The sequence below is a fragment of the Dendrobates tinctorius genome, unplaced genomic scaffold (assembly GCF_039654945.1).
Source record: "Dendrobates tinctorius isolate UK_male_01 unplaced genomic scaffold, ASM3965494v1 ptg000028l, whole genome shotgun sequence".
NCBI classification, from domain to species: Eukaryota; Metazoa; Chordata; class Amphibia; order Anura; family Dendrobatidae; genus Dendrobates; species Dendrobates tinctorius.
The window spans coordinates 14,732,543-14,757,203 of NW_027361696.1; the positions used below are offsets into that span (position 1 = coordinate 14,732,543).

At 50.0% G+C, this 24,661-nt stretch overlaps 2 protein-coding genes across 7 annotated transcripts in view; both read right to left on the reverse strand.

Annotated features, from left to right (window-relative positions):
- The window catches only part of ATP13A2 (ATPase cation transporting 13A2), a 45,781-nt gene extending 35,865 nt beyond the window's left edge, over positions 1-9,916 (reverse strand). For 2 of the 6 annotated variants that reach the window (XM_073570257.1, XM_073570255.1), the window contains exon 1: positions 9,652-9,914. In XM_073570257.1, coding sequence (XP_073426358.1) covers positions 9,652-9,784 — 133 coding nt within the window. In that variant the 5' untranslated portion in view covers positions 9,785-9,914. Of the gene's footprint in view, positions 1-4,998; positions 5,128-9,544; positions 9,565-9,651 lie in introns of those variants that run through there. The other 4 variants (XM_073570259.1, XM_073570256.1, XM_073570258.1 and 1 more) reach the window with 4 other exon arrangements.
- Positions 9,917-12,657: 2,741 nt separating this feature from the next.
- SDHB (succinate dehydrogenase complex iron sulfur subunit B) lies at positions 12,658-24,113 on the reverse strand. Its single transcript, XM_073570261.1, has 8 exons — positions 23,832-24,113; positions 16,191-16,330; positions 15,142-15,227; positions 14,930-15,066; positions 14,324-14,440; positions 14,099-14,200; positions 13,784-13,906; positions 12,658-13,025 (listed from the first exon to the last, which is right to left on the reverse strand). Exons 1-8 carry the CDS (start codon positions 23,895-23,897, stop codon positions 12,948-12,950), a joined length of 849 nt encoding a protein of 282 aa, XP_073426362.1. The 5' UTR covers positions 23,898-24,113; the 3' UTR covers positions 12,658-12,947.
- Between the last annotated feature and the right edge of the window lie 548 nt (positions 24,114-24,661).

Consider the following 24,661-nt stretch of genomic DNA (forward strand, 5'->3'; position numbering starts at 1 on the left):
ATGTTCTGTAACGTAGGTTTATGTATATATTGTACAGTCATATGTCAAAGTTTGGGCACCCCTATTAATGTTAACCTTTTTTCTTTATAACAATTGTGGTTTTTGCAACAGCTATTTCAGTTTCATATATCTAATAACTGATGGACTCAGTTATATTTCTGGATTCAAATGAGGTTTATTGTACTAACAGAAAATGTGCAATCTGCATTTAAACAAAATTTGACCGGTGCAAAAGTATGGGCACCTCAACATAAAAGTGACATTAATATTTCGTAGATACTCATTTTGCAAAAATAACAGCCTCTAGTCGCTTCCTGTAGCTATTAATGAGTTCCTGGATCCTGGATGAAGGTATTTGTGACCATTCCTGTTTACAAAACAATTCCAGTTCAGTTAAGTTTGATGGTCGCCGAGCATGGACAGCCCACTTCAAATCATCCCACAGATGTTCAATGATATTCAGGTCTGGGGACTGGGATGGCCACTCCAGAACATTGTAATTGTTCCTCTGCATGAATGCCTGAGTAGATTTGGAGCGGTGTTTTGGATCATTGTCTTGCTGAAATATCCATCCCCTGCATAACTTCAACTTCATCACTGATTCTTGCACATTAATGTCAAGAATATGCTGATACTGAGTTGAACCCATGCGACCCTCAACTTTAACAAGATTCCCAGTGCCGGCATTGGCCACACAGCCCCAAAGCATGATGGAACCTCCACCAAATTTTACTGAGGGTAGCAAGTGTTTTTCTTGGAATGCTGTGTTTTTTAGCCTCCATGCATAACGCCTTTTTGTATGACCAAACAACTCAATCTTTGTTTCATCAGTCCACATGACCTTCTTCCAAAATGTAACTGGCTTGTCCAAATGTGCTTTTGCATAACTCAGGCGACTGTTTGTGGCGTGCTTGCAGAAACGGCTTCATTCGCATCACTCTCCCATACAGCTACTCCTTGTGCAAAGTGCGCTGTATTGTTGACCGATGCACAGTGACACCATCTGCAGCAAGATGATGCTGCAGGTCTTTGGAGGTGGTCTGTGGATTGTCCTTGACTGTTCTCACCATTCTTCTTCTCTGCCTTTCTGATATTTTTCTTGGCCTGCCACTTCTGGGCTTAACAAGAACTGTACCTGTGTTCTTCCATTTCCTTACTATGTTCCTCACAGTGGAAACTGACAGGTTAAATCTCTGACACAACTTTTTGTATCCTTCCCCTGAAAAGCTATGTTGAATAATCTTTGTTTTCAGATCATTTGAGAGTTGTTTTGAGGAGCCCATGATGCCACTCTTCATAGGAGAATCAAATAGGAGATCTACTTGCAAGTGGCCACCTTAAATACCCATTCTCATGATTTGATACACCTGGCTATGAAGTTCAAAGCTCAATGAGGTTACAAAACCAATTTAGTGCTTCAAGAAGTCAGTAAAAAGTAGTTAGGAGTGTTCAAATCAAGAAAATGATAAGGGTGCCCATACTTTTGCATCGGTCAAATTTTGTTTAAATGCAGATTGCACATTTTCTGTTAGTACAATAAACCTCATTTGAATCCAGAAATATAACTGAGTCCATCAGTTATTAGATATATGAAACTGAAATAGCTGTTGCAAAAACCACAATTGTTATAAAGAAAAAAGGTTAACATTAATAGGGGTGCCCAAACTTTAACATATGACTGTATATAGTGTAATGTATGTATTATATATATATTGCGTATAATAGAGGGTCTTAGTTAGGTTGGGTGGGGGGATGGGGGGTTTTCAACAGCGGTGATAAGAGACTGATCTGGCCTGGTCCAGGCCCCGCCTGGGGAAAAACTTTGGGGCCTGATCCTAGCTCGGAGAAATCCTGAACTTTGTGGCCAGAGCTGGATCAGGGGTGGTGGGATAGTTAGAGTAGATGTGTGTTTTATATATAGTGTAAAAATAAAAAAATAAAAATCCCCAAAAAAGGAAAAAAAAAAAATATATAAATTTTGTTAATTTTGTATACTATGTTTGTAATTAGGTTTGTTGTAAGTCTGAATGTGGCGGTGTAAGGAGGAGGCTGTGAGGTAAGGCAGTGGGACCAGAGGGTATTAGGTGTGTTCTGGTGTCTTGTACAATATTCGGACTGGTGTCATATGTTTATATTGTATATAGTGTATATAGTATTGTATATAGGACGGTGTAAATGTAGTTCAGGGTTGTATATAATAGTGTGAATGGAGCTGGGTCGGGGGTTTTACATGATTTTATTTATTTATTATTTTAAGGGGGTGCTGGTGTAAATATGGTAATCTTGTTCCTTTTCGTTTTTTTTTTTTTTTTTTTAACTTCTTGTTTCTTTAATTTAATTTTCTTTTCCCGTTTTGTAGGTCGAGAATTTCCTTATTGTTTCCATTTCTGGTTTATTTCTTTGTGTTTGTGTCTGATTTTGTCATATTGTTTCTGATTGGAGTTTTTGTTCTATGTTTGTTCTCTTGTGTTTTTTTTTGTAACGTCGTGAAGGATTTTATCATAATAAAAAAGACCTACAATCTATTACTCTCTGTTATCAGCCATTACTGGGGGAGGAGACTGTAGGACAGGAGACTACAATCTATTACTCTCTGTTATCAGCCATTACTGGGGGAGGAGACTGTAGGACAGGAGACTACAATCTATTACTCTCTGTTATCAGCCATTACTGGGGGAGGAGACTGTAGGACAGGAGACTACAATCTATTACTCTCTGTTATTAGCCATTACTGGGGGGAGGAGATTGTAGGACAGGAGACTACAATCTATTACTCCCTGTTATCAGCCATTACTGGGGGAGGTGACTGTAGTGGGTACACTGGGATGAGTGGTGGGAGGTGTAGAGATCCCCCTGGACTACTGTAGATCAGCTGTAGTGTTACAATCTGCAGACTCCGGACACTTCCATCCATTATTGCAGGATATCAGCGGCTCCTACGCCATTAGTGAATATTGTGCCGCGTCCTTTCAGGTACCGGCAGACGTGGCATCAGCGCGGCTATCGCCTGGGTGGCAGTGAGTGGTGCCGAAGCCTCAGATTTCGGGTCAGTCACGTGTGGATTTTCTCCTCTCAGCGGCTGGATGTCGGGTCTGTGGCCCTTTAAGCTGCCACATCACATTTCTTAGAGCAGCAGCGTTACAATGTCACCTCCCCGGATGCTGCCATCAGGATAACAGACCTCAAATTTCAGAGGCTGTTTAAAAGAAAAAAAGTGCAAAATTTATGAGAAAAAGCAAAATGGAGAAAATGAGCAAAATCCCAAATACTGAGCAGTTTGGGGCGCACCCATGTATGACTGATGCGATAACCTGCACCCGAAACCAGATAAAAAGGGAAAGAAAAGCAATCAACACCCGAAAAAGAGGAAGAAGCTACGACCGTCACCAGAGCTGCGTGACCCCTCCAACCTTCTCAGCACTGATCACGAGACCCCCGATCGGATAAGATATGTAGAGAAAAAATAACCAATGGCTGCAGATCGGAGTCATAACCCACGGGAGAAGGCGACCCTGACAATAGGGGCACCCCAAATCACAAAATACATCAGTCACCATCCGAGCACCCCCCAACAGATGGGCCTCCCCCATCAAACATGGAGAGTCTAGTAATCGTCAGAAGACCCCAAAAGATGCTCTGCATTCCAGAAGTTGTAACCGAGGGTGACGTGCTCCCCTGCTGGTGACCCCTCAGGTCTGTAGGTGGTGGGCTATACAATACTTTGAGCAGGGGCACCCAGTGCCCCCACACTTCCAATATGAACCCTCACACTGTACCTCCGAGTGGCATGACCACAACTGATTCACAAGTGACGCCACGTGGACCCCGACCACAGGACAGAGCCGCTGACTCAGCCGTGACACAACTTTCCTCAGTTTCCTCTTCTGATGTTCCGTAATCGCTGTGTGACAACTGTGAGAAGTGCAATTCCCTGAAATACAGGAGAAGCCGGGCCGATACAGCCGCACTGTCCTCCGAGGCAGCTGGACCTTGTAGTGCATCACCGGCCCCAGGATGCAGCACAGCACAATCCCTGTACACGGAGCCTCATGTGACGTGGCCGGTGGCAAGGGGGAACCATGTGACGGGCGAGACGTCAGCGCATCATTGTATGGGGGGTGGGGGTGTCACATGAGGGCAGATCACAAGGCCCCCTCCCCCGCTCACCAGGGTCACGTGTGGCTCCTTTCAGAAAGATTTTCCCAAATTCCCCCAGATTATCACATGATCTATAGTTGCCCCATCCTGTGTGATGCCCGGGCACAGCCTGCCCCCACAACACCCACTGGCAGCAGCCACCCTACAGAAGAGGCGGGCACAGGCCGCATTAGCACCAGTCTGACAACGTTTGGGGTCTCGGAAAAAAGGGGGACGACCCTCAGAGCAGCTATAATGGGGCAGCTCCCTGCAAAGATGAAAATCCACAGATGCTGAACCCCTCAACAAGCGGTCACAGGAGGGGAAAGAGATAACCAAATGGTCCAATCACCATGGCGACAAGAAGCACCGGCCCCAATAATACTCCCCTGACCAGTCCCACACACACACAGGTACCAGTAAAAGCCCCACCAACCCACACACATCCCAGAAATACCCCCCCTCCCCACACACCAGTCCCAGTAACAACCCCACGACAAATTCTCCCCCCAGACACCAGTCCCAGTCATAGACCCCTGACCAGACCACCCCCCACACAAGTCCCAGTAATACCCCACCAACCAGTCCCCCTGTCCCCAAAACCAGTCCCAGTAACAGCCCCCCGACACCAGTCCCACCCCCCTGACCAGACCACCCCCACAACAGTCCCAGTCATAGCCCCCCGACCAGTCCCCCCCCCCACCCCACACAAGTCCCAGTAATAGCCCAACAACCAGGCCCCCCCTCGACAGACACCAGTCCCAGACTCCCAGTAATAGCCTCCCCCGGCACCAGTCCCCACTAATAGCCTCCCGACCATCCCCCACCCCAGTGCATTGTGGGTATTTTCGCCGCTCTCACCCGTCTCCGCGGCCATGTCGGTACCGGCCGCCGGTGCTGTACGCGGGGCATGCCGGGAGTTGTAGTACCTCCGCTCCGACACCGGTCACAGCCAACAACTCCTCATACTGAACCGTTACCCCGGACACAGGACGACGCTACGGCCGGGGCGTGGTCTGTAACAGCCAATCACGAAGCTCCTCACGCCTGAAGAAATGAAAGCTGCAGCCTGATTGGCCGCACAGGTCCGACCGTCGCTAGAAGCTTAGTTCAACTTCAGACAGTACTGGGGTCATGCGAGAGCAGCGGAGAAGCCCGAGTCCGGGTCTCTCTTCTGTCATCTGCTCTTTATAAGGCTATGTGTACACGTATGCAGAAAATTTCTGCATAAAAACAGGACTCCTTCCCAGAAAACGCGCGTTTTTTCCGCGCGTCCCCAGACACATAGAAAACAGCCAGAAATGCGGAATTTACCGCGAAATTAAGGCTGGGTTCACACGTAACGGAACTCTCGCGGAAATCACCGCCAGAATTCCGGATTTCCATTCCGTGGGAAAATTGTATTTTAAAATCCCACGATTTTACCGCAGAAAAACCAGCATTTTGCAAGCGTAATTAGCTTGCAGAATTGCTAGCGTTTTCCAAGCGATCTGTAGCATCACTTGGAGAACTGATTGACAGGTTGGTCACACTCGTCAAACATAGTGTTTGATGAGTGTGACCTACTTTTTACTATTGAGGCCGCCTATGCAGCATCAGTAGTAAAAGATAGGATGTAAAAAATAATAAAAAAAAATATATATATATTGTTATTCTCACCTTCCGACGTCCCGCGCAGCCTTCCCGCCTCTCTCCACGCTCCCGGTCCCAGTAATCCTTTGCGTGAATTACCGCAATGACGTCCGTTCTCGCAGGATCGCGACGTCTTGCGGTCTTTCGCGATGTCATCGCGCAAATGACCACGAGACTTCGCGATCCCGCGAGAACGGACGTCATCACTCGCAAAGGATTACTGGGACTGGGAGCGTGGAGAGAGGCGGGAAGGCTGTGCGGGACGTCGGAAGGTGAGAATAACAATATTTTTTATTTTAAATTCTATTTTTTACAGGGATATGGTACCCACAGCCCGGAGGACAGTCTCTCCTCCTCCGGGCCGTGGGTACCATCCGCAAATGTTCTGCTTACTTTTCGCATGGAGTGCACAGTCACATGCGGGAAGTAAGCGGAACAATGCATTCCTATGGGTGCGGGATCGCCGCGATTCTGCGAAATTAATGAGCATGCTGCGGTTTTTACCGTGAAGCGATTCCGCCGCGGTAAAAACCGCATTAGCACAGCATTGCGGAATCCTATAGGAATGCATGGGATGCTTATTTTTCGCGGTTAAAACCGCCGCGGAAACGCGAAAAAAAGCCATGTGTGAACTCAGCCTAATGAGCATGCTGCGTTTTTACCGCAAAGCATTTTTTTCGCAGTAAAAAAACGCATCAATATGCACAAAAAGTGCAAAATGCATTAAAATGAATGGGAAGCTTCTTTTAGGCTGTGTGCTCACGTAGCTTTTTTAGGCATTTCCATGGCGTTTTTAAACGCGCAATTCTGCCTCAGAAACGCTTAAAAAAAGCATTCCATGCATTTGTAATAGAAAACGCACATGTTGTGCCAATGGGACGCTTTTTACCGCTGCGAAATCGCTTAGCGGTAAAAAACGCAGCATGTTCATTAATTTTGCAGAATCGTGGGCAATTCCGCATACCAATTATATGGGCAATATAATATATCGCGTCAAAAAGCGCATGCGTTTCTGCTCAGGAAGAAAAAAAAAAAAAAACCGCTTGAAAAGCGCGACGTGGGCACATAACCTTAAGCGTATTTTTTGGTAAAAAGTAGGTTGCCCCCAATACCATCCCAGCCCCACCTCCAAGCTCAGACGGCATCTCCCCCGGGCACAGGCCCCTCCGCCCTCAACCCCACCTCTGGGCAAAGGACCACCCCTTTGCCAACCCGCCCCTTCCCCGGGCACAGGCATCCCCCCCATACCAACCCTGTCCCACCCCAAGTAGAGATCACCCCTCCCCTGGGCACAGGCCGCCCCGCACACCAACCGTGTCCCACCCCCGAGCTCAGAGGCCACACCCCCATACCAACCTTGTCCCACCCCCAAGCATATACTGCCCCCTCCCTTGGGCACTGGCCCCCTCCGCCGAGCACAGGCTACCCCCCATACCAACCTTGCCCCATCCCAATGGGCGAAGGCTGCCACCACCAATATAGTCACCCTCACACCCCAGGCTGCAGCCAGCCAGTCACCCTCCCACCGACACAGGCTGCCACATTCAACCACCCCCCACCCTGAATCACCCTGTGCGGAGACTACCACACATGTGCCGCAACCCAAGTCTACAGTAATACCGCCTGACCAAGTGCTGGAACGTGAAGCTCCTGGGCTTCAACAGCACCCCCAAACCATCACAGGTGTTCCTTAGAAATAGCCTTTTCATATTGGGCAAAGGGACCTTTTGAGCCCCCTAAGTGCCATGGCCCGGGTTACACCCCGACAGATCATGCAACGTCATCAGATGATGGCGCCATTCATTACGCCCCACAGGAACATCTGTGCCCCGACCCCATCACCTACTGCCGCTCCTGCTCTATACAAAGGTTTCGTCTCTTGAGGCTGGAACAGTCTCCTGCAGAACAACACGGGCGGCACAATGACGACACCAGAGAGAATGATGGGACGGGAGCCAAGGATCGACCTGCACCTGCCTCATTGTTCACCTGCATCCACTTCATGAGGACACAATGACATCCAGGGAACACCAAGGACGGCTCCACAAACTGGTATTAATGGGTCTGGAGCAACAAAGCCGAATCCTCCGCTGCCGCAGCATTGGATGCGGCACATAGGGAGAACCATATACATCTCTGCCCGTAAAGAGGACATATTACACAGAGGAAAACTGCAAATTACACCCTCATACAAGAACACTGCTCCCTATGTACAAGAATACAACTACTGTAATACTGCCCCCTATGTACAAGAATACAACTACTGTAATACTGCCCCCTATGTACAAGAATACAACTACTGTAATACTGCCCCCTATGTACAAGAATACAACTACTATAATACTGCCCCCTATGTACAAGAATACAACTACTATAATACTGCCCCCTATGTACAAGAATACAACTACTATAATACTGCCCCCTATGTACAAGAATACAACTACTATAATACTGCCCCCTATGTACAAGAATACAACTACTATAATACTGCCCCCTATGTACAAGAATATAACTACTATAATACTGCCCCTATGTACAAGAATAATAACTACCATTATACTGCCCTTATGTACAAGAATATAACTACTATAATACTGCTCCTATGTACAGGAATATAACTACAATAATACTGCCCCTATTCACAAGAATATAACTACTATAATACTGTCCCTATGTACAAGAATATAACCAGTGTTTTTGCGCCGGTACGGCGTACCGGAAAATCTGAAGGTGCTGCTGCACACCTTAAAATAATAAAGCATTCATTCTTATGCTCCGTTGCTCTGTCACCGCTGCCGTCCTCCAGTCCCTGCTTCTTCCTGCTTGTACCCGTCTATGACCGGCGCAGCAGCAATGACGTCATCGCTGCTGCGCCTGTCACACGACGCCGGCGAAAGCAGGAAGAAGCACGGACTGGCAGCCGTGGCGGAGGGTAAGAATGAATGGTTCATTATTTTAAGGTGCACGGCAGCATGGGGGCTGGTGACCTGTGATGGGGGGCTATATACCACTGATGGGGGGCCAGTCTGTTTGGTTTGATTCGTTTTTGTCAGGCTAGTTGGGCCACCTTTGAAGCGGTTTGATCCAACAAAGTACGTTGACTCTTGGATACTTCGAGGTCGGCGATCAGCCATTGACAAAAAAAGTAAAAAGAACGAACTCGAGACGTCGTGGCTGATGAAAATTTGGCGTTTCTTATAGAATACAGCCTAGGTAAATCGGTTAGGGTATACGAAAACCATATTTTGCAAGTGAAAAAAAACGTTTATACAGTATTAGTCATTTTTTATTTTTCTTTTGCAATCTGAATTACAGTTTTTGATTGAAATTAGTGTACAGACTACAGTACTGAATAATGAGAAATCAGAAATGTGCACCACCAAATATTTTTTTTTAACTAAAAAAGCCCTGAATATAACTACTATAATACTGCCCCTATGTACATAAATATAACATAATACCACCCTCAAACACACTAGGCAGTGACCGCTCTTTAATTCCTATAATCTCGGTGTCGTTTCCTCTTTTTCATTCCTGGATTTCTCAGTCACATTTTACTGACAACAAAGTAGAAATTCCCAGTGAGATCAGCGCACGACCGTGCAATACTGACTGCTGCGCTGCTGTATCTATTCTCATCCCGTGCGGTACTGACTGTCGCGCTGCTGTATCTAATCCCATCCCACGCTGTACTGTCCGCCAGGCTGCCGTATCTAACGCCATGAAGTGATATTGTCTGCTGAGTGGTTGCATCTAAGCTCGTTAAGTGTGATACCTTCTCACAGATCCCCGTACACCGTTGTATCTCAGCTTCTTGTAACCACTCTGTAGTAACACACCGGAGCGTAATGACCAGCACATTAATAAGATGACAGGACGCACCGGTCAGCAGCCTCCAGGCCGCGCTGAGGACTGCGCGCGCTGAATGGTCATCTGCCAGTAACGCACTCAGTCCGGTCACTTCGCCAAGAGTCCTCATTGCTGGGTCAGAGGTGGAGACAGCAGCACAGAGCATGCCAGGAGCTCAGTCCATCAAGCTGCAGACAGGAGACGAGGAGTAGCTTGGGAGGTCGCTACCGGGAGCTGTCGCAGCTGGGGCAGGTCAGTGGTCGGGCAGATCCTCCAGCTGATCGGTCTCCCTGGTATTTCCTATCAGCTGACGCTTGAATTACCTGTAAATCGTTGGGGGGTCTCAATTGACCTATGAGAAGTACGTGGTTTAGCAGACAGGAGCGAGGTACATAGCGGAAAGCATGGGCTACCAACTGCATCTGTGCTGAGCTGCGCACAGCTCGGGGATCTATTGCCCAATCAATGGGCGGACTAAGGACTTGGACCTGCATCAACCTGCAGGCAATTTGAGCAAGTATAAGGCTGGGTTCATACTGCGTTAAGGCAGCCCGTTCAACGCATTGCGTTGACGGGCTGCATTAACGCTATAGCATAACGCGATCGCATTATGCTATACCGCTAGCGCAGATGCTTTATCTGCGCTAGCGGTGACAGACCCTCGGACGCTGCAGCCTGCGTCCAAGGGTCCATCATTGAATGACGGCACATCGCTAGCGCACACCGATTATGGCATGCGTTGGCGATGTGCCCGATAATAGGAGTTAATGGCAGCGTTAACGAACTGCGTTACACCGGGTTATGCTGCGGTGTAACGCAGTATAAACCCAGCCTAAGGGTGTGTGCACACGCATGCGGATTCTGCTGCGGATCCATAGCGATTTTGGTCGTGCGGATCTCCAGCAGTTTCTGCTGCGGTGTACAGTACCATTAAAATCAATGCAAAATGAAAACCGCTGTGCACAGTGCAGATTTTTCCACGCAGATTTGCTGCGGTTTCAAATCCGCAGCATGTCAATTTTTTGCGTGGATTCTGCTGTGGTTTGGCACCTGATCCATGGCAGGTGTCAAACCGCAGGGGAAACCCGCAGGCCTTTTGACCTGCGGTTTTTGACAAATCCGCAAGACAATCCGCAGCGTGTGCACACACCGAGTCGGGCAGCTCTTAGTTCCTCTTTACGGCCAGGACGATGATGGCCGAGATACAGGTTGTGCAGTCAAAGATGGTGGATCATCATTGCTCAATCGCAGATAATGCAAAACAACGCGGTGACATCGCAACGACCTGCGGGATGCGAGGTGGCCACTGAAGCTGGGCAGCGAAAGACTCAACAGCGAGGCAGAGATCAGAAATAGCTTTGTCTTTTTATGGTTTCTTGAAGTTGCGCCTCTCTGGTTCTCAGGTCATGTCTGGTACTGCAGCTCCAATAACGCAAGAGCCCCCCCATGCCAGATAGACTGGAGCCCCGACCCTACACTGGTCAGTACCGTACAGACTGGAGTATGTGCTGCATCTATGATCCATGGAGGACTCTTCTCTGCAGCAGGTACAGCTGTCTGAGTGCCCTCCTCCACTAGAAGAGGCACTGAGAGATGTCAAGTGTGTGAGAAGTGGCAGCATCACTTCACCGCCACTGGCAGCCGGAAGCCGGCTAATGTGCCACCCCTGTGCTCTGCAGCTCAGCCCCAGGCCCGTGCTACATGGCAGACATATAAACCCTGCAAACCAAGACCCCCGGGGAATAGGTGTAGATGCAATGCACCAGGAGTAGCCGCCATAATGTGCACTGTGGTCAACACATACCATTACATGCACGGCACACGTGTAATGATCAGCGGAGTTTTATCACATATTACCTATAAAGCAGAAGGGGGACAGAGGGCCCGGGTGGGAGGGGAATGAGGGGGCAAGCCCGCCCCCCGCAGAGAAGTCGCATTCACACCTTGTGGATGGAGAGGCAGCACTCGCACCCTGCGGCTGGAGGAGTCGCCAACAGAGGCAGGACTTACACCCTGCAGACGAAGGGGTCTCGAAGATCACACACTGTGAAAGGAGGGGCCACGCTGCGCTGGATACAGGCTGTTGCTGCAGTTATGACAGGACGTTGGTGCGGACAGATCTCGGCGAGTTACGACGCTACAAGTGCCAGGCTTCTGACTTATTTGCCCCGAGCAGCAGCCCGCCACATCTGGGGCAACGTATACTGTTTTACAGGGCAGTGCAGCATTGTGATCCTGAACCGAGCTGGAATTGCGTCAACATTTTATGTCGAGGCCCAAATACGCTAACAACTGATGAGATGAGGCGGCTCTGTACACGGTCAGTCCATCGGCACAAGCCGAAACCCATCTTTGATACTGGTAAGAACCAGAAAGAGCCCAGGTCGACACTTTCTGCTCCCCTGGGTGCATAGTGTTATTTTTTTGTTCAAATCCCCTCCGTAAGGGCTCAGATTTCAGCCTTTTTTTTTTTCTGCCATTTTCATAGTCTTTATAAAGGGGGTGATGGGCACTGGTATTTATGCAAAGCTGAATAAAGCCATACCCCCAAGTAAAGAACATCAAAATGAGCAGAAATTTAAAAAAAAAAATCCCAAATTTCAGGAACCATACGAGGGGTTAAGAAACAAAAATCCACATCAGACGGACAAGCAGAAAAAGTAGAAGCTGGAAGCCCCTGATCTGGGGACCGGTCCTCTGTGAGACATGGTGATCCCAGCTCTTTACTTGCCTTGTAGCCACCCCAGCTATGTCAGCACTTTACAGCAGTAGCAGGGGTGGTTTCTTCTCCAGATCTTATGTTTGTATCTTCCAGGTCATGGCGAGATAACTGTGGATTTGTTTTATCCAGTTGATCAGAACCTGGAGCCGTCTGACCCCGATTCCGCAGTCGGCAATCAGACTGTGCGTCTATGGACTTCCCTGCTGCTCCCAGCAATGTAATGAGGACATCGCCTTGGTATCAATGGGCAGCAGTGGCTTTACATACAATGATGGTAGCCTCCTCCCTCCACATTTCCTCCATACACCACACACATCCAGAGACCGCGATCTTTAATAATTAGATGAATTTACAATTTAGTCATTAACTTCCATAAAGCATAAAACTTAATAAGAAGCAGCAGATTCGGCAGACAACGTCCCAGCTGCAGAGATCAGGCCAGGCCCTGGCTGAACGCGCTGCACCACGAGGATTAGGATGTGCGTGGGTCACACTGATGATGGCAGCGCTGCACCAGGAGGATTAAGATGTGCACTGATGGTAGCAGCGCTGAACAAGGAGGATTAGGATGCACACAGGTCACACTGATGGCCGCAGCGCTGCCGTGTCAGGCGCTGACCGCCTTCTCCTTGTACGTTGCCATCATTTTCTTAATTTCAGCGATAGCTTTCCCAGGGTTCAGGCCCTAAAATAAGACAGAACAGGTCACAGGTTTTTATACATAAAGTGTGGACAGGATCGCATAATTGATAGGTAGAGCTCCTCCAGTCACATCCAGAGCACCAGCAAGGAGTCTACAGATACAGGACAAGTCCTAGCTCAGACATCTTATGACAGATACTTGTGGGTCCCGCACCCACATAGAGGAATGTGGAGCCTGAAAATCAGCTCAAGGGTCTCTGCCACCCCGGCACAGTGAACGGACAGCTGCGGCCACCATTCTGATCTTTCTCTGCCTCAATGCAGTGTTTCTTCATCAGCTGAGTTGTCAAGACACCCCCATAAACATCAGCTAATGTGCTGAACCCACCAGAAGCAGCAACTAGGGACAACTTTAAGGTGCATAGTCAAAAGACCAAAACCCTTTTTCGCCTGGAGTCAGGCATCTTTGAAACCTCCCTTCACAAACTGCGCTTTACTTACCTTTCTACGGGTCCAGCACTGCTGCACCAATCTGTTTGGCTGCACCCTAACGTCAAGTTGACAGCACTGCAGCCAATCGCCAAGCTCAATGACTCTTCTGATCTACGCCTCACAATCCGCTGAGTGACTGGCTAAAGCATCGTCACCCCTGAGCCAGGAGGGTAAGTAAAGCGCATGTTTTTAAGTAGACAACCCCTTTAAGGCCAGGGCCTACATAATAGGACTGCTGCATACGGCAGTCACACACAGTGATCTCCATGTATAAGGGTAGCGCCCGCAGCAGACACCTTGGCTTATTACCTTGGGACACGTTCTGGTGCAGTTCATGATGGTGTGGCAGCGGTACAGCGAGAAAGGATCCTGCAGTTTGGATAATCGTTCCTCTGTGTATTCATCTCTGGAGTCGATCATCCACCGATAAGCCTGAAACCCAGAACAGAGCAAGAGTCCAAAAATCAAGGAATCACAACCCAGATACATGTCCGTCACAGACCTGCAGTGTGAACTCGCCCTAAGGAACAGGCCCAATCCCAGCACAGACATCCGGAGATCGGAAAGAAAATATTCCCCAAGACTCAGGGGCTGTCTCACTCCCATATGTGACCCAGACATTACCTGCATGAGGACAGCGGGACCCAGATACTTGTCTCCATTCCACCAGTAACTGGGACAACTGGTGCTACAGCAAGCACAGAGAATGCACTCATAGAGGCCGTCCTATGTTAGAGGGGAACACGGTCACTCACTGCAAGAACGGTAGAAGTAATGGAAGTGCACAGCAGACTAGTGAGCACAGCTCTGGAGTATTCAGATCTGGCCTGATGCTCGGATACGACTCACCAGCTTGTCTCGGTCCTCGATGGACTGATAATATTGCTCCTTGCCCTGTTTAGACTCATCCTTCTTCTTCAGATAGGGCTCTATGGATTTATACTGTGCGTAGAAATTACTCAAATCCTTGAAAAAAAAAAAAAAATTCTAAAGGTCACTGATGGAGAAAAGATACAGATGGTTTTAGGCTAGGGCGAGACGGTAAGAGCTGTCATGGCGCTACAGATGTGAATTGGGTCTTATGGCATCACCTACACAGTTGCGATATTCAACAAACTTTAAGTCCAACTTTTTGCAGTAGTTTGGGTGTCGCAATAAGACCCTATTCACATCTATAGCGCCATGATGGGGCAGCGACACCGGGAGAACAGCAGCCAAAGTAGTCATGTCAGCCTCGGATAAGCAACAGACATCCCATTGATCCTGAGAATAAGCTGGTTTCAGACCCACCCGATGACGGACGACACCAGGCCCCTATGTGCAGTCACTGTCTATTAATATAATGACAGCAGGAGGCCCTCCTCCTGGACACAGTGGGTACTACACAAACTTCCTCCACTCCATGTAATATAAATAGACCCAGGCCAGCGTTAGATAAGAAGCGTCAGCACTTACAGGCACCAGATCCTTCACAACATACATGTGGGGGAGGGGATAGATTTTCGAGACTTTACTCAGGTTAGTGTCAATCTTTACAGTGCAGGCAAGTGTATTCCCACCATTAATATTCATGGCACAGGAGCCACAGATACCTGGAGAAGAAGAAAAGAAGTCAGAGGATAGTCAGACAAGCACTTGCAATGCCACGTGGAGGCGCGCGCACTCACCCTCTCTGCACGATCGGCGGAACGTCAAGGTGGCGTCCATCTCATTCTTAATCTTAATGAGCGCATCGAGAACCATGGGGCCACATCTGGGGGAAGAAAAACAAGGCATGGACTGGTCAGAATATCAAAGCCATCGTCCTCCCATCATCACCAAATTACAGATTACATATACAATTCATCTATATAAAACATGACATATCCTGAGTTACAACCTGTATTGTACGTCAGAGCTGCACTCATTTTGCTGGTGCAGTCACTGTGTACATACATTACTGATCCTGAGTTACATTCAGTATTATACTCCAGAGCTGCACTCACTATTCTGCTGGTGCAGTCACTGTGTACATACATTACATTACTGATCCTGTGTTACATTCAGTATTATACTCCATAGCTGCACTCATTATTCTGCTGGTGCAGTCACTCTGTACATACATTACATTACTGATCCTGAGTTACATTCAGTATTATACTCCAAAGCTGCACTCACTATTCTGCTGGTGCAATCACTGTGCACATACATTACACTACTGATCCTGAGTTACATTCAGTATTATACTCCAGAGCTGCACTCACTATTATGCTGGTGCAGTCACTGTGTACATACATTACATTACTGATCTTGAGTTACATCCTATATTATACTCCAGAGCTGCACTCACTATTCTGCTGGTGCAGTCACTGTGTACATACATTACATTACTGATCTTAAGTTACATCCTGTATTATACCCCAGAGCTGTACTCCCTATTCTGCTGGTGCAGTCACTGTGTACATACATTACATTACTGATCCTGAGTTACATCCTATATTATACTCCAGAGCTGCACGCACTATTCTGCTGGTGCAGTCAGTGTACATACATTACACTACTGATCCTGAGTTACATTCAGTATTATACTCCAGAGCTGCACTCACTATTCTGCACTCCATGCTCCTCGTTACATACTGAGGTATTCAGCCGCGTACATGAGTCATCACTACTGCAGTAATCATTATGTGAACAGTGGTCGTTTAGTTCACAGCCCTCAGGTCGTTGCAGAACTCACGTGTTCAGATCGATCTCGTACGTCTGCATGCGGGGCTTATCTCCAGGCTTGTCAGGGTCCCATCTGTAAATTGCAAATTTCTTTATGCGGGCTGCCGCTTCAGTGGCAGGGGCCGCAGCGGTCTGAGCTCCTCGTGAGATCTGCAGATACCAGCAAGAGAAGAAAACCTCAGCACATCACGTACACAGGACGAACCCTCAATACACAGGGTTACCCCCACCCAGATATGTAAATCAGGACAAAGAACATGACCCTTTGAATGTAATCAATATACATGACACTTTTCTTTTTGTTTTCTTCTATTATGGGCCTGAAATGCCCCAAAGATCTGAGGTGGTCCAGAACATGAGACCCCCAGGATGCCGCGCACACACAAACTCCTGTACCCTCGCCTACTGTATCCTCCCATCCCTTGTAGACTGTGAGCCCTCGCGGGCAGGGTCCTCTCTCATCCTGTACCAGTCGTGACTTGTATTGTTTAAGATTACTGTATTTGTATTTATCATGTATACCCCTCCTCACAGGTAAAGCGCCATGGAATAAATGGCGCTATAATAATAATAAATAATAATAATAACCTCTGACCACCCCTTGAGATAAGTGACCGGACCTGTGAACGGAGGTGGTGAAGGCAGACAATGTGGTCAAGGGCTGGGAATGCTTGGCGGGAGTGTGGATGAGCCACTGGGATTTCTGTATTTTTAATGGTAGAAGTCGAGAATAAAGTCTGGGTGACCACAGAGACCACGAACACCAAAAAACCCATCAATTCCTCCAACCACATAAGATCAAACATCTCTGTGCCACCTGGCTGTACTCTGACTTCATCCTTGTCCGGTCCCTGAACACTGCACACACAAAGCCTCAATCAAATCATCAGACCGGGAAATAAAAGCCGAAAATCTACAATCACAAGATCCCATGAGATCATCTGCTGCACTCAGGTCCCAGAACAAAGAACCACAGAGATCGAAACAAAGAGGCTTTAATTTCAAAACTCGGGAGTGGGGGCACTGCCATAAATACAAGAGACCCCAGGAATAATAGATAACAGGAGTCCTCAAGGGTCAGCAGAACCTGGGGAGCAGCCTCACCCCTAAATACAACTGTGACCCCAGAAATAATAGACAGCAGGCATCCTCAAGGGTCAGCCTCACTCCTAAATACAACCATGACAGAACCCAGTGGGGCAGCCGTGACCCCAGTGATTACAGACATCTGGGCCTCAGCTTCTAACCAGGATTAGAACCTATAAAGTTACTTGGGCTAGGACCCTGGCGACACAGAGACATGCATCACGAGACCTCACATATAATGTGTCCTATGGGGTGGCATTGTGATCAGTCCCAAGAGCAACACAGAATCACAAGTGATTCCAATAGTGTTGCATTTTCTGCTGCGGGTCACAAGCTGCACACAACTCACCACAGGCCTCAGGCTAAATGCACACGTACCGGAACTCTCGCGGAAATTACCGCGAGAATTCCGGAATTCCAGTCCGCGGGAAAATCGCATTTTAAATTCCCGTGATTTTCCCGCGGAAAAACTAGCATTTTGCAAGCGTATTTAGCTTGCAAAATGCTAGCGTTCTCCAAGCGATCTGTAGCATCGCTTGGAGAACTGATTGACAGGTTGGTCACACTCGTCAAACATAGTGTTTGATGAGTGTGACCTACTTTTTACTACTGAGGCCGCCTATGCGGCATCAATAGTAAAAGATAGAATGTAAAAAAAAAAAATAAAAACTGGTGTTATTCTTACCCTCCGACGTCCCGCGCATCCGTTCCCAGTAATCCTTTGCGAAAATGCCCGCGATGACGTCAGTTCTCGCGGGATCGCGACGTCTCGCGGTAATTCGCGATGACGTCGCGCGAATGACCGCGAGACTTCGCGATCCCGCGAGAACGGACGCCATCGCGGGCATTTTCGCAAAGGACTACTGGGAACGAGAGCGTGGAGAGAAGCGGGAATGCTGCGCGGGACGCCGGAGGGTGAGAATAACAATATTTTTTATTTTTAAATTCTATTTTTTACAGGGATATGGTACCCAAAGCCCGGAGGACAGTCTCCTCTCCTCCGGACCGTGGGTACCATCCTCAAATGTTCTGCTTACTTTCCGCATGGTGTGCACAGCCACATGCGGGATGTAAGCGGAACAATGCATTCCTATGGGTGCGGAATCGCCGCGATTCCGCAAATTAATGAGCATGCTGCGGTTTTTACCGCGAAGCGATTCCGCCGCGGTAAAAACCGCAGCATTAGTACAGCATTGCGGAATCCCATAGGAATGCATGGGATGCTTATTTTTCGCGTTTTCGCGGTTAAAACCGCCGCGGAAACGTGAAAAAAACGCCACGTGTGAACTCAGCCTCATTGTCAGCTGCATGCAACTTGTCTGCAATATGGCGGTGTTATTCTATCTGAAAGTAAAATTACAGCTCTAAAAGAATCACTTGGCAACAAGTCACAGAGAAGCTGCACAAATACAGAAGTGTCAGAATTAATCATAACTATTCTTGGGAAAAGCTGGAGAACAATAGGCAGCCTGGCTTCTGTATGGGTCACCCTGTTCCAGGCGCCGTGTGCTCGTGACCCTGGCTGGGCAGCGCGCTGGTGATGTGCCCATGAGTCACAGTCGTGTTTCCATTCTGTGCACGGCTCTAGGTTCTTGGTATCTGAGGGGGAGGCTCTGGATGTGGCGGACCCCTACGTTCTGCGGGGCCGGCCGCATGACCCAGGCAGCATTTACTGACACACTCTGGGACATGTGGTGTACTGAGGAGTGCGGAATCATTCAGGTGTCAGCGATTAGGAGCCACCAGATTTACATCCAAAAGCTGTACTCCCACCCCTGACCTGGTCCTGCTCACACAGCTGAGGGTTTGCTTTAATGTACCAGGGGCATGGTGCTCTCGTGCGTTATGGGTCATCCTGAACAGCCTCGATGGTGGCAGATGTAATGGAAACAAGCGGTCGCCTATCGTGGCCCGAACACAAAACACTGTATGGAATCTCTGTCCTGTCTGCAGTTTGTTACAATGTGTCACCAGTAGAGGACGCCGGAATCACATCTGCCTCATTTACAGTTTATAATCCTGGACATGACGGCGGACAACACTACAGGCCGAGTACTGACAGTGGATGTGTTCGGCCCCGCCAGAGCGTCCGCCATGTTATCTGAGAAATAACGCTAAATTCGGCAAATATGGCAGAATCCTGGGTAGCGGACTCTCCAGGCAGGAGCGCACACCACACATGTGGACGGGGGGCTCAGGGACAGCGGACCCTCCAGGCAGGAGGGCACAGGGATAGAAGACCCATCCTAGCAGGAGTGCGCACCACACATGTGGATGGGGGGTTTCAGAGGCAGCGAACGCCTCCTGGCAGGAAACCACACTCCACATGTGGACAGGAGGGGGCTCAGGGGCAGCGGACTCTCCAGGCTGGAGCAAGCACCCCACATGTGGACGGGGTGGGAGATCAGAGGCAGCAGACCCCTTATGGCAGGAACGCGTACCCCACATGTGGATGGTGGTCTCCCACCCTCGCGCACGCACACTATATTACGGCGGTCTGTCGCGCGTGAGCACATTATACTACTGTGGTCTACCTCTCGCGCGCAAATTATATTCCGACGGTCTACCTCGCGCGCGCATTATATTACGGCGGTCTCTCTCTCTCGCGCGCATTATATTACGGCGGTCTCTCTCTCTCGCGCGCGGATTATATTACGGCGGTCTCTCGCGCGCGCATTATATTACGGCGGTCTCTCTTGCACGCGCATTATATTACGGCGGTCTCTCTCGCGCGCGCATTATATTACGGCGGTCTCTCTGTCGCGCGCGCGCGCATTATTTTACGGCGGTCTCTCTCGCGCACATTATATTACGGCGGTGTCTCTCTCGCGCACATTATATTACGGCGGTGTCTCTCTCGCGCACATTATATTACGGCGGTGTCTCGCCCGCGCACATTATATTACGGCGGTGTCTCGCCCGCGCACATTATATTACGGCGGTGTCTCGCCCGCGCACATTATATTACGGCGGTGTCTCGCCCGCGCACATTATATTACGGCGGTGTCGCGCGCGCGCACATTATATTACGGCGGTGTCGCGCGCGCACATTATATTACGGCGGTGTCTCGCGCGCGCGCACATTATATTACGGCGGTGTCTCGCGCGCGCACATTATATTACGGCGGTGTCTCGCGCGCGCGCACATTATATTACGGCGGTGTCTCGCGCGCGCGCACATTATATTACGGCGGTGTCTCGCGCGCGCACATTATATTACGGCGGTGTCTCTTGCGCACATGTGCGCATTATATTACAGCGGTCTCCCTCTCATGCATTATATTACGACGGTCTTCTCCCGCGCACATTATATTACGGCGGTGTCTCGCGCGCGCGCACATTATATTACGGCGGTGTCTCGCGCGCGCGCGCACATTATATTACGGCGGTGTCTCGCGCGCGCGCGCACATTATATTACGGCGGTGTCTCGCGCGCGCACATTATATTACGGCGGTGTCTCGCGCGCGCGCGCGCACATTATATTACGGCGGTGTCTCGCGCGCGCGCGCACATTATATTACGGCGGTGTCTCGCGCGCGCACATTATATTACGGCGGTGTCTCGCGCGCGCACATTATATTACGGCGGTGTCTCGCGCGCGCGCACATTATATTACGGCGGTGTCTCGCGCGCGCGCACATTATATTACGGCGGTGTCTCGCGCGCGCGCGCACATTATATTACGGCGGTGTCTCGCGCGCGCGCGCGCACATTATATTACGGCGGTGTCTCGCGCGCGCGCACATTATATTACGGCGGTGTCTCGCGCGCGCGCACATTATATTACGGCGGTGTCTCGCGCGCGCGCGCACATTATATTACGGCGGTGTCTCGCGCGCGCGCGCACATTATATTACGGCGGTGTCTCGCGCGCGCGCGCACATTATATTACGGCGGTGTCTCGCGCGCGCGCGCACATTATATTACGGCGGTGTCTCGCGCGCGCGCGCACATTATATTACGGCGGTGTCTCGCGCGCGCGCGCACATTATATTACGGCGGTGTCTCGCGCGCGCGCGCACATTATATTACGGCGGTGTCTCGCGCGCGCGTACATTATATTACGGCGGTGTCTCGCGCGCGCGCACATTATATTACGGCGGTGTCTCGCGCGCGCGCACATTATATTACGGCGGTGTCTCGCGCGCGCGCACATTATATTACGGCGGTGTCTCGCGCGCGCGCACATTATATTACGGCGGTGTCTCGCGCGCGCGCACATTATATTACGGCGGTGTCTCGCGCGCGCGCACATTATATTACGGCGGTGTCTCGCGCGCGCGCACATTATATTACGGCGGTGTCTCGCGCGCACATTATATTACGGCGGTGTCTCGCGCGCGCGCACATTATATTACGGCGGTGTCTCGCGCGCGCACATTACGGCGGTGTCTCGCGCGCGCGCACATTATATTACGGCGGTGTCTCGCGCGCGCGCGCACATTATATTACGGCGGTGTCTCGCGCGCGCGCACATTATATTACGGCGGTGTCTCGCGCGCGCGCACATTATATTACGGCGGTGTCTCGCGCGCGCGCACATTATATTACGGCGGTGTCTCGCGCGCGCGCACATTATATTACGGCGGTGTCTCGCGCGCGCGCACATTATATTACGGCGGTGTCTCGCGCGCACATTATATTACGGCGGTGTCTCGCGCGCGCGCACATTATATTACGGCGGTGTCTCGCGCGCGCGCACATTACGGCGGTGTCTCGCGCGCGCGCACATTATATTACGGCGGTGTCTCGCGCGCGCGCGCACATTATATTACGGCGGTGTCTCGCGCGCGCGCGCACATTATATTACGGCGGTGTCTCGCGCGCGCGCGCACATTATATTACGGCGGTGTCTCGCGCGCGCGCACATTATATTACGGCGGTGTCTCGCGCGCGCGCACATTATATTACGGCGGTGTCTCGCGCGCGCACATTATATTACGGCGGTGTCTCGCGCGCGCACATTATATTACGGCGGTGTCTCGCGCGCGCACATTATATTACGGCGGTGTCTCGCGCGCGCACATTATATTACGGCGGTGTCTCGCGCGCACATGTGCGCATTATATTACAGCGGTCTCCCTCTCATGCATTATATTACGACGGTCTTCTCCCGCGCACATTATATTACGGTGTTCCCCCCCTCTCACACACACTATATTACAGTGATCTCCCTCACGCACACATTATATTACGGTGGTCCCCCCTCTCACTCACACACACTATATTACAGTGATCTCCCTCACGCGCACATTATATTACGGTGGTCCCCCCTCTCACTCACACACACTATATTACAGTGATCTCCCTCACGCACACATTATATTACGGTGGTCCCCCCTCTCACACACACTATATTACAGTGATCTCCCTCACGCACACATTATATTACGGTGTTCCCCCCCTCTCACACACACTATATTACAGTGATCTCCCTCACGCACACATTATATTACGGTGGTCCCCCCCTCTCACACACACTATATTACAGTGATCTCCCTCACGCACACATTATATTACGGTGGTCCCCCCTCTCACACACACTATATTACAGTGATCTCCCTCACGCACACATTATATTACGGTGTTCCCCCCCTCTCACACACACTATATTACAGTGATCTCCCTCACGCACACATTATATTACGGTGGTCCCCCCCTCTCACACACACTATATTACAGTGATCTCCCTCACGCACACATTATATTACGGTGTTCCCCCCCTCTCACTCACACACTATATTACAGTGATCTCCCTCACGCACACATTATATTACGGTGGTCCCCCCTCTCACACACACTATATTACAGTGATCTCCCTCACGCACACATTATATTACGGTGTTCCCCCCCTCTCACACACACTATATTACAGTGATCTCCCTCACGCACACATTATATTACGGTGGTCCCCCCTCTCACACACACTATATTACAGTGATCTCCCTCACGCACACATTATATTACGGCGGTGTCTCGCGCGCGCACATTATATTACGGCGGTGTCTCGCGCGCGCACATTATATTACGGCGGTGTCTCGCGCGCGCACATTATATTACGGCGGTGTCTCTCGCGCGCGCACATTATATTACGGCGGTGTCTCTCGCGCGCGCACATTATATTACGGCGGTGTCTCTCGCGCGCGCACATTATATTACGGCGGTGTCTCTCGCGCGCGCACATTATATTACGGCGGTGTCTCGCACGCGCACATTATATTACGGCGGTGTCTCGCGCGCGCGCGCACATTATATTACGGCGGTGTCTCGCGCGCGCGCACATTATATTACGGCGGTGTCTCGCGCGCGCGCACATTATATTACGGCGGTGTCTCTTGCGCACATGTGCGCATTATATTACAGCGGTCTCCCTCTCATGCATTATATTACGACGGTCTTCTCCCGCGCACATTATATTACGGTGGTCCCCCCTCTCACTCACACACACTATATTACAGTGATCTCCCTCACGCACACATTATATTACGGTGGTCCCCCCTCTCACACACACACTATATTACAGTGGTCTCCCTCTCGTGCACACATACACACAGCCGCTCTGACCTGTGCGGCCCCCGCCGTCCTCAGCACAGACCCGCTGCGTCTCAAGGAGAACACGACCGCCGCCATCTTTCCGTCTGATATTTCTCACACCTCCCAGCTCCCATCACACAGAGCGGTACGACTGGAAAACCATAGAGGCGGAAACAAAGTCCTGTATGAGAGGCTGAGAGTACGGCTAGAGCGTCCATCCTTTCTCTCCCGTCATCTCCGGCACTGGAGGCCGCTCTGTCTGACACTCTAGTCTCGAAGGTGCTGGATAACCTCTGCGGTTGCTTTGGTGAATGGCGGGCTCTTTTCTGTGATTTGTGAGCTGCTTGTGGAGTGGCAGCGGTGGTAGCCAATGGGAAGTTCAGCTGGAGTATAGCTATGCAGGGTCGGTCGGTCGGTCGGTCGCAGCAGCTTCTGCACCACTTTTGTGTGAAAATGTCCAGTTCATCCGCTTTCCCACAGGTTGCTGGATACAGCCGAGGGTTACAGTGCCAATAATGGCGGTGCTGACCAAAGTCATGAATTGTGACTTGTTTCTCAGCCCGCTCTGTACTTGTATAATTGGAGGATTTGTAAGTCCTCTTTTTTTGCTATTTCAGGGTGAGGGTTTCGTGTTAGGACCCGTAAACGTGGGGACCTTTGGTGCAGGTTACCGGCTCACGTATTTTGGCCAAAATATCAGCTAACACTCCATATTTTTTAATGTGTTTTTGCACTTTTTATTCAGGGTGCAGTTGCGCCCATTTGGTCTCGTAAACTGCGGTGTCTGTTCACATGGCATGCATTTTGATAGCTCAGGCGGGCTGCCCAGCGCTAATAGAAGGGTGTCACTACTAGGCTGG

Coding starts and splice junctions, on each gene's coding strand:
- SDHB (XM_073570261.1), bottom strand. CDS start 23,897: ATGGCGGCGGTCGTGTTCTCCTTGAGACGCAGCGGGTCTGTGCTGAGG. Junction 14,201..14,323: donor TCGAGGACCGAGACAAGCTG/GTGAGTCGTATC, acceptor CCTCTAACATAG/GACGGCCTCTATGAGTGCAT. Junction 13,026..13,783: donor GCACCAGAACGTGTCCCAAG/GTAATAAGCCAA, acceptor GTCTTATTTTAG/GGCCTGAACCCTGGGAAAGC.